Consider the following 10,781-nt stretch of genomic DNA (forward strand, 5'->3'; position numbering starts at 1 on the left):
AAATAGATAAATTAGGGGAAACATTATTTAACCCTAAATATGGTTTAATGGAAAGGCAACAAGTGCAAGATGCATTTGAAATGTAGTATAAAATTTCAGTAATTGCTTTTGTCTCATTGTAAATAATTGTTTACAATTCATGTTATGATTAAGTACTAAACCAAGAATGGTTTAAATTTTTAGATTCCGATATTATCATTATTTTTTTGTTAGGTCTTAACGCGTTTCCACGACTATAAAGAAATATTAATCTTCCGCCTAATTTGAATCGTTTTGTGTCTGGACTGATAATCTATCTCTCCATCCATGGAATCTCCGTCTTCATCATCCAAATCCCAACCTATGTACGATGTCCTCATCAACTTTACCGGAGACGACATCCGTAGGAAATTTGTTTCTCATCTCGATTCTGCTCTCTCCTCTGTTGGATTCACCACTTTCCTTCATCACAATAATGCAGTGCCAGTGACGCCAAAACACATCCAAGAACCTATTCTGAATAATTGTCGGGTAGCAATAGTTGTTTTCACCACAACCTACTCTCAATCCGCTTGGTGCCTTCATCAGCTTCAACAAATCATCAAATGGCATGAAACTTATTGCCGACAATTTCTGCCGGTATACTACGAAATTCAGCCGTCTGATGTACGTCTTCAGAAGGGTCATTTTGGAAAATCTTTCAAAGCAACTGCACAACAAACATTTTCAGCACAACAATTGGAGCATGGCATGTCCAGGTGGAGCCACGCACTGAGAAAAGCTGCAGATTTCTTTGGATGGGATGAGAGCAATTATAGGTAAATCACTCACTAACTCACTTACTCAATAACCATATTTTAAACTTGTACTGTAATTTTTGTATTGCATGACTTCTATAACTGCAATTCTACTTGAAGGAGTGATGCTGAACTAGTGGAGGAAATTGTTAAAAGCGTTCTTAATTTACCAGTCTTGTCCGCTACTAAATTTCCCGTTGGATTACAATCCCAAGTGGAAGATGTGATTCAAACTATCAAAAATAAATCTGCAGAAGTTTGTACGATAGCGATATGTGGGATGGAAGGATCTGGTAAAACCACCATTGCCAAAGCCATCTACCATCAAATTCATGATAGATTCAAGCAGAAAAGTTTCGTTGAAGATATTGCACAAGTTAGTCAAACGAGAGGGTATGTTCATTTACAAGAACAACTTCTTTCAGAAGTGTTAAAAACAAAGGTGGAGATACATAGCGTTGAGATGGGAACAAGTATGATTCGGGCAAGGCTTCTTCGAAAAAGGGTGTTGATTGTACTTGACAATATAAATGACTATGATCCATTATTAGACCTATGGGAAAATCGTGCATGGTTCGATAAAGGAACTGTAATAATAATTACAACAAGACATGAACACCTACTGGGGATACGTCGTGTTGATTCTATTTTTCGGATAAATCTTTTGAACTCAAATCAGTCCCTTGAGCTTCTTAGTTGGCACGCATTTAGAGAAGCAAAACCAGATGAAGAATACAATTTTCTTGCAAGAAGAATAGTTGCTTATTGTGGAGGACTGCCTCTAGTTCTTGAAGTCATTGGAAGTTGTTTATTTGAAAGGACGAAAGAAGAATGGAATAATGTATTGTTTAAATTAGCGAAAATTCCCCAGAACGATGTTCAACAGAAATTGAAGATAAGCTACGACTATTTACACAATCACTTGGAAAAGGACTTATTCCTTGATGTATGCTGTCTCTTTGTTGGTAAGGGTAGGGCCTATGCTGTGAAGATCCTATATGGCTGTGGGGTAGACGCTGATAGTGGAATAAGAGTTCTCATACAACGTAACCTCATAAAAGTTAAAAAAAACAACAAATTTGGAATGCATCCTTTGCTACACGAAATGGGAAGAAAAATTGTTCGTGATTTTGAAATTGGGAAGAACAGTCGACGGGGCATTGAAGAGGAAGCGGAATATGTATTACTGTCAGATAATAGAGTAAGAACATTCTTTACATATGATTTTGAAACTTGTCTTGGAAATATTTTCCTGTGTAACACATTTGGTATACTTTGCTCTTTTCCCCAGAGGACAGAAGCCATCGAGGGATATTGTCTGAAATTGTGTTCAGCCAGAAGAGATTGCTTCGAACAACTGGCTGTAAATTCTGAGTACCTTTCTCCGAAATTGAGATGGATCAGTTTGCATGGGTTTTCTTCAGAATACCTACATAACTTTTATTTGCATGAGGTAGTAGCGATTGATTTGAAACGAAGTCTTCTCCGACTAGTCTGGAAAGAACCCCAGGTTTCGTTACGAGCATTTTTTTATTAAAACACAAAGCTTAATTAAAATAAAATTGTAAACTTGCTTATATATTTTTTTTCTTTTCGTCACTAATATCCGTCAAAAAAACTCTCTTGGTGTAGGTTTTGAGGTCATTAAAAGTCCTTAACCTTAGTCACTCCGTGTACTTGACAGAAACACCTGACTTTTCACGACTACCTAATCTTGAACAGCTCATTCTAAAAGATTGTTCCAGATTGCATGAAATACATCATTCTATTGGATGTCTATGTAACCTTACACTACTAAATTTGAAAGACTGTATAAGTCTAAGCAATCTCCCGGAAGAGATATATAAGTTGAAATCTTTGAGAACTCTCATTCTCTCCGGTTGTTCGAAGATTGACCTAAGAGAAACAGATATAGTGCAAATGAAATCATTGATAACTCTGATATCAGAAAATATAGCTGTGAAACAAGTGCCCTTGTCAATTGTAAGCTCAGAAAGCATGGGATATATATCTCTACTTGGTTTTGAGAGATTGACAGATAATATTTTTCCTTCTATCCTTCGTTATTGGATGGTGCCAACAATGAATCCCATATCTTATATTCATTCGTTTTGCATGGATATGGAGCATAATAGTTGGGACGATATCGTGCCATTGCTTAGCAGCCTAGAAAATCTTCGAAGTGTTTTGGTGCAATGTGACACCGAGTTTCAACTATCAAAGCAAGTAAAAAATATTATGGTCGACTATTTTGCAAATATTACAGAATCTGGAATTTCAAAGGAGCACTTAAGGTTTTCTTTGATTGGTGTTGGAAGATACAATGAATTCTTCAATGCTGCCAACGATATCTTATCTGAGGTTCTTCTCTAGCTTTCCCATTGTTTATTACCTTGACCATCATTTAGCTATTAGTTAAGAGAACTCAAAATAATCCCATTGAAGTATATAATAGAAACTACAGTACTAAAACATAGCACATTCAACTCTATTGCGGCATAACTTAATCTAGAAGAATCTGATTTTAGTATTCAACTAACCAAGTCACTATGCTTACTACTAGGGAAATTTATTTCCATTTTTATTGCTTCACGATTATTATGTTCCCAATCATCGTAGAAATATAAAAGAAGCAATACAAAAACATAAATGCATTTTAAATCCCTAAAGACATGGTGGTCATATATGCACACTATTAATCAGATTTGTTTGGATTAATTACTATTGGTATATTTTTATTATGTATTACATTTTTGTTTAATTAAAAATGCCCTCTTTGTAACTTTTAATGACAAAATAATGATTACAAAAGACAATTCAAATAGCAACATTAGTGACTATGCTTTTTTATCTTAACACAGGTAAGCAGTGAGTTGTGTGATGTTTCTCTCCCAGGTGACAATGATCCTTATTGGTTGGCCCATATGGGTGAGGGACGTTCTGTATCTTTTACTGTCCCTCAAAATCGTGACCTGAAGGGTATGGCTTTGTGTGTTTTTTATTTATCAACCCCTAAAATCATTGAACCAGAATTTACTACTGTCTTAATTGTTAATTACACGAAGTGCACATTGCATATGCACAAGCATGACACAGTAATCTCCTTTAACGATGAAGATTGGCATGGCATAATGTCAAATTTAGGATCTGGAGACAAGGTGGAGATTTTTGTGAGTTTTGGTCATGGATTGTTAATCAAGAACACAGCTATCTATCTAATATTTGATGAATCAAATAACATGAAGAAAATGCTTGAGAAAAAGAAATTTTCACTCTTTAGATTTATAAAAAAAAATTGTAATTCGAGTTCTAGTAAGATATTGTCGAGAATATTTGTTTAATATGTTTTATTTAAATTAGTTTTTAGGAAATATGAAAATATATGTACTTATTATTTAGATTTTATGACATAAAATTGAAATATTGCAAATATATGATATTTTGTGATGTTATGCTCATATATAGTAGAGTGTGTGAATAAAATAAAAAACAACCTTTTGTTTATCTCTTGTATCTCTCATATTCCCAAAAACATATTCTAACATTGATATCAAGATTCATCATTCATATGCGATTTATATATAGAATGAAAGAAAATTTCTCACGAGCCATTATTTTACTATATGATGGTGAAATTTATGATCTAATTGGTAAGAATGTAAACTTATACAAAGGAACTAGATTTATAAGAAGTCTTGGAGGAGGATGACACCATTGATCTGTTGCTTAAAAGTTCCACCATAGCCTAAATTCAAATGCAAAAGAAAAACGATAAAGAAGTAATATTTATTTATTATTGTTTAACAAATGATCTTCATCAAGATCAGGATCCTATAGTCACCCAAAAAAATTTAGTATTACTTAAAAGAAAAATATAAGAAAAAAACGTGAAGATTTGAGGTATGAAAGTACTAAATTTGACAACGGGTTTGAGTTGCAAAGGATAAAATGCTTTGAGAAAATTAAAGAATATCCAAACAAAATGTTAGGTATTACTAACAAGAGAAAAATATTATGTAAGGAGTATCCAGATTTTAGACTTCTCCAGTACAAACTTTTTGGTCAAATGGATAGGACCGAAGACTCCATGCAAGAGTTGATGACTACAAGTTGTCGAACCACTACAAGTGTGGCCTTTAATTTTTTATATTATGATGTTTTTTAAATATTTTTACTTATGTACATGATGTTTTTCAGAAACGCAATAATTCATGCCGCCATAAAGTAAATATAATATGATGTTTTGAAGTGAAATGTGGCACCAAAGGCCACTTTATATATGAAGTGGTGTTTTGAAGAGGTAATCATAGACAATTAAAAATAACATTATTTATTTAGGAAAAAAAAATTTAATGAAAACAGTGACACTTAAAAATACCATAATTTATATTATGTTACAACATTTATAAATGTCACTATTATATTTCATTATTTATTGTTATGAACCTAAATTTATAATTTCATAATTTAATAATATTTTATTATTTATTGTTATCCATCTATAATTATAATATCATAATTGAATATATTTTTTCCTTAATAATGACAATTTAAATTATATAAAAAAATTATAAAACTCTAAAAAAAAAAGCTAGTATACAAATAAAAATGAATAAAAGAAGAAATTATTGATCGTTCAAAAATTTAAAAGTGTACAAGATTTGAAAATTCCAAACATAAAATAAATAATATTAAAAGTCATTGATAAAAAATAAATGAAGATTTTTTAAAACCAATTGATAAAAAGTAACCCATTAAAAATCAATGTGTTAATATTTTAATCATTTTTTTAATTTTTTTTAATTTAAATTAGAGTATAGCAGGTACATGTATCCATGGGTATGGATACTACCCGTACCAGCCTCATTAACATGCGAGTATAAAAAAATACCCGTTAACCGCAGGTATCCACTTTCAATATCCATTTCCTACCCATTGCGGATTTTATCCACGGATACTCGCAGATATGATTTTTTTTTTTACATCCCAAGTGGTATATGTGATCGAGACAATGATACTTGTTTATTAATATACAAATTATTTTAGTAGGTGTGTAAAATTTAAAGTCCATGTATACAATAAATTTACATTCGTTAACAAAGTGAAATATATCTTTATTACATACATGATGTAGAAAAAAAATAGTACATGAAAGTATCATAGATTTACATTCTCAAACTTTTCTTTCATTGGGAGCCCAAATAAAGATTGACATTTAGGATGTATTTCAACTTCCCTGCAATTTATAAAAAGTAAATATTTTTGGTAACATATTATGCAAATAATAGAAATATTATGTAGTAATTGAATTTATGCATAAATAATAAATAAAAATCATTGTTTACCTGTGAAGGACTCTAGTTCAGTGATCTTTCAAGGGCAAAATTGTGGGGTTACTCAGGGGAGGTCAAGCAAGTGAAGTAAGAGATGGTTTGAGTTGTGATTTCAAGTTAAGGTGCCAACCTAGAATTGAGAAAGTAAGAGTAGGTGCTTAGCCAAAGAAGGTGTAACATCCTAGCCGAAAATTACTTATTAAAATAAATAAAAATAAATATAATAAAACAACTTCACTTATTTTCAACAACTTCCCAAAACGCGGGAAAATTTAAATCAATTATTCCAACACGCCAAACCAAAAAAAAAAAAGAAAAATTCACGGCGTTACAGTATTACAAGTATAAATGTTTATTAAAACTAATACAATGGATCCATAGTCTGCCAAAATAAAACTAGTGAAAATCCGCAAGTGATCCCCAGTTCGTCTCTTTGCATCTACATGCTCACCTGCATCAACATCTGCTCTCATGTAACAAGTTACATGATCATCGCCAAACACACACAGATAGGGTGAGCTCATTTAAATAAACCAACCAAAATAAGACAATAAATCTAACATCTCAAATTTATAACATGTGTTAGCATTCCTCTTTTCCTTAGCTCTTCAACTTCCAACACTTGCATTAGACTTCTATTATTTCTGTACCCTTTAGGTGAGATCAAAGATCAATCTTGGCTGCACGAGTGTCTACTCGCCCCTCCGACTACAGGCCACCACCTAACAGTCCACATGTGGGAATAACTTTGCCACGGCCTCTCACCGCAACACCAAGTGGAGTTCCCCAAAACAAACATAAGTCCATAGTTGTTCCCAGACTACCAAAACTCTATCAGATGCATTGAAAAGGATAATCATCCAAAACCTCGTCGTACGAGCCACAACTCGCACACTCCACTAGACTTCCTAAACCACCAGGCTACAACCTAGGGTGGCCACGTGTTACCCCAACACAAGATACACTCATAACTAGGCCCCCAGCCAAAGCATCACATCATGAACGTCACCTAAAGCTGTGTAAAAATCATCCTCGTGCACCAACTCTGCACTAGAACAGCCTGACGCGCCTCTCGCATCGCTAGGCGGAACCTGGTTCCAGACCGCTTGGCGGGCATCTCACACCGCCAAGCGCCAAGTGCCAAACAGTAACCCTGTCGCTCCGTCACCGCCTGGCGGGACACCTTCTGCCGCCAGGCGCCAGGCGCGTCCACTATTTTAGGAACCGATCGCCTAGCGGCTCGCCACGCGCCGCCGGGCGCCATACCAGTAGCGCAAGCTACTAGTTTTTGGGATTTCCATCAAGTCTTAAGAGACGCCAAACATACAATGCATCATACTTAAATTCAATCATAATATTCCAGACAATATACATAAAACAGAACTCAATAAATCCAATATAACTCATGCTCAAATCAAGTATTTTCATGTCCAATTTATTCCCCTTTGGTTTCTAGTTGAAACATGCCTCAAAATTGTCAATATAGTACATACACCTTAACCATACAAAATTGTCAATATATGTACATCAATTTCATTCATTCAGGCATGTTTATAAAACCAATTTGCACTTTCACACGCTTCATTTCAATAATTACATTCCACAACAGTTTTTCATCATTCAAGTTGTGCTTTATACGTGTATAAAAAGTAAACAATCATGACTACTTCATTTTACCAATTTATACCTATGATCTCCAAAATAGATCAACACTCCAGCGAACATATAATTACATTTCAACACATTCAATTCATCACATTCTGACTACTAACACCTTTATATTATTTCATGCATTTGATTCCATTCCCCTCTCCCTTATAGGCATGGTAATGTACTCCCCCACTTGTTTTAAATGAATAACTCCCTACCAATCAACCCAAATCATGCAGAATATCATCCGCGAGACCCTAACGCACGTAACTCGCACAGTCCACTCGAGACATCCTCTGTCCTAGTGTGTTGTCTGGCGGCAATCTAGGTGCTGCTAGGCGGAGCATAACAATCTGGTTTCTTCCATATCTCTCCCTCCCCTTCGTGACCTAAAACAAACCCAATTCAACATCCATCATTACATCGTTACAGTTTCAATTGCACACACCATAAAAAGTTCTTACTTCATACATTTTATCTCTTTTCACTAAAACCAAAGCGCCAATCATAGACCTAGAGCATGCTTATTCATTCTCAACCCCAATAGAAACCCTGATTTCCCCAATTTCATGCAATACTCTTACAATCAACATATAGATATTAACGTAGTCAATTTCATCCATAACAATTCTTATTCACGCATATAGGTCATTCTGACAGCATTACGGATAACACAAAACTCAAAGCAAGTAAAAAATGATCCATCCCAGTTCGTGTCGCCTGATAGATCATCCTCTACCGCCAAGCGATTCATGAAGAAACCCCAGAAAACTGGGTCTGAAGCTTATGTCGCCTGACGAGTCGCGTGTGACTGCCAAACAATTTTTAGAAAATTCCAAAAACGCGACTGGATTCTTGGCACATTAAAATTAGAATATGCAATCCCACACTCTTGGAACATTACGATTACACAAAATTAAAATTAAAACAAGAAGTAGGAACTCCCCTAACCTGGATTCTCAACTCAATTTGCTAAAACTTGAATCCTTCCTTGAGTCGCACTAACCCCTTTGTTCTTCCACCTTGCAACACTTCCTTCTCCCTCACTCTATGCTTCAGTGGCAGGCTCACTAACTTTCTCTCTCTCTCTCTCTCTCTCCCTTACTTGGTCTCTTAATCAAGCCTTAATTAGAGTTAATGGTAGCAAAACGAAAATTCATAAAAAAACAAATTTAAGTCTATTGATTCCCTATTAAAGCATGGTTTTCAGCCCTTTCTAGTTGCCTCCTAAGGTTTTTGTGTCTCTTCACATCCCTGCCAAAGTGGGTTTTGACAAAAAGAAAGTTATTTTGTCCAAGCCAAGGTTTGAACCCACTACCACATAATTGCAATTCAAGTGCACAACTAACTCAATCAAATCATGTTTCATGATAACATTTATAAATCTAACAATTTATCCTCTCTTATCACATCTCAAACATATCAAAAGAAAATACTAAATTTAATAACACACAAATGGCATACATAGGACTTGAACCCAAGTCTTCTCACATAAACCAAGTACTCTCAACCACTTGAGCTAGTACTTTTCCACATCATGAAGGTTAGCATTTAATGCCATAAAGGCTTCTCCTACCCACATTTATTAAATAATTATTATTTAATTATTTAAATTTAGTGGGTCTTACAGAAGGAAACTCCAGTTCCTAGCTTGTCAAGGTAAGAGTAAGATTGGTGGAGGAGTAAGTGTCTAAGTTGGGAGGAGAAGGTGTGAAGAGATTTCATTGGTCTAGTCATTCGACCAGGACGAGTGAGTTCTCAAAAAAGGTTAGGGAAAAGCCAAATCGGGCAAACTTAATTTGAGATGTATCTTAGAGTTGCTAAGTATAAATCAAACTAGAATTTGAAGTCAATGGAAGTTAGGGCTCTGAGGGTTTGTGGAGTGGTGGTAGTAAGTTAGGGAATTAAAGATGAATATAGGATGCCAGAACGATATGGTGAAGGGAATAGTTGAGGGTTTTAAATTAGGAATGGAATAACTTGGTAGTGAACTTTGCACCTTGGCTAAAGTCAGCAAAGGAAGCAAGGTGTGTGAGTGTCGTTATACATAAAAATGGTCAAAAGTGTTGATGATGGAGCAGTAGGCTAGAACTCAAGAGCAGGGATGGCAATGGGGCGGGGCGGGGACGGGTTTTACTATCCCATACCCATCCCCGTAAAAAAAAATTCATCCCTATCCCCAAACCCAACGGGTATTAACGTTTTATCCCATCCCCATCCTCACCGGGTAACGGGTATAATCTCATACCCACACCCATACCCGTTTCCTTACAAGTTCAATATAAATTTTAATTAATTTTTATAGAATAATAAAAAATTACGGTAAAGGAAACATAATATTATCAAATATTCAGTATTAGGAGGATGGTTGTTTCTTCGATATCAAATATTTTGAAATAAATTATAATTGTTTACATTTTAGATTGGAATACCAAATAAAATTTCATGAGAACTAAAACATTTATTAAATTTGCAAATTACAAACATTAAATGATTTAAAGAAAAACAAATATTTAAATTAAAATATATTTTAAATGTTTGTTTACTTCAATTTTTTAAATTCTAATGAATATCTTTTTGTATACACTAATAAAAATGATAATACATTACTTAATCAAAATGACGCAAATAACAAATAATAAACATAATAATTTTTTTTTAACATGGATATTGTATCTTTTGAACTCCAATATATGTTGGATGGTGATAAAAAATATTCATTGCAATTACATTAAATTTTGATATTGTAGTAAATAAAAGTTATTTATAGTAAAAAATTACAATATGATTGATATAATGAGTTAGAAAATAAAAAATAATTAGATAAAATATACTGAAATAGTATTCTACATGATGAAAATAAACAACAAATAAAAATATTAAAAAATTAACAAATGTATGTCTTAGAAACTATTGAAAGAAATCGTACAAAAGAAAACGAATATATAATTAAGGGTATGATAAGATGAAAAATACCTTAGACATTTAAAATCACTTTTCAAATATCAACATATATACTCAA

General features: G+C 33.8%; 1 protein-coding gene across 1 annotated transcript; it reads left to right on the forward strand.

Annotated features, from left to right (window-relative positions):
- Window positions 1–296: 296 nt before the first annotated feature.
- On the forward strand, window positions 297–4,117 carry LOC114166620 (disease resistance protein RPV1-like). The gene is made up of 4 exons (XM_085667246.1): window positions 297–797; window positions 897–2,286; window positions 2,409–3,148; window positions 3,643–4,117. The coding sequence occupies exons 1-4, from the start codon at window positions 307–309 to the stop codon at window positions 4,115–4,117; spliced, it is 3,096 nt and encodes a 1,031-aa protein (XP_085523372.1). The 5' UTR covers window positions 297–306.
- Window positions 4,118–10,781: the final 6,664 nt, after the last annotated feature.

This window comes from Vigna unguiculata, chromosome 10, assembly GCF_037176805.1.
Source record: "Vigna unguiculata cultivar grain cowpea cultivar isolate G323 ecotype 2 chromosome 10, ASM3717680v1, whole genome shotgun sequence".
Taxonomy (NCBI): Eukaryota; Viridiplantae; Streptophyta; class Magnoliopsida; order Fabales; family Fabaceae; genus Vigna; species Vigna unguiculata.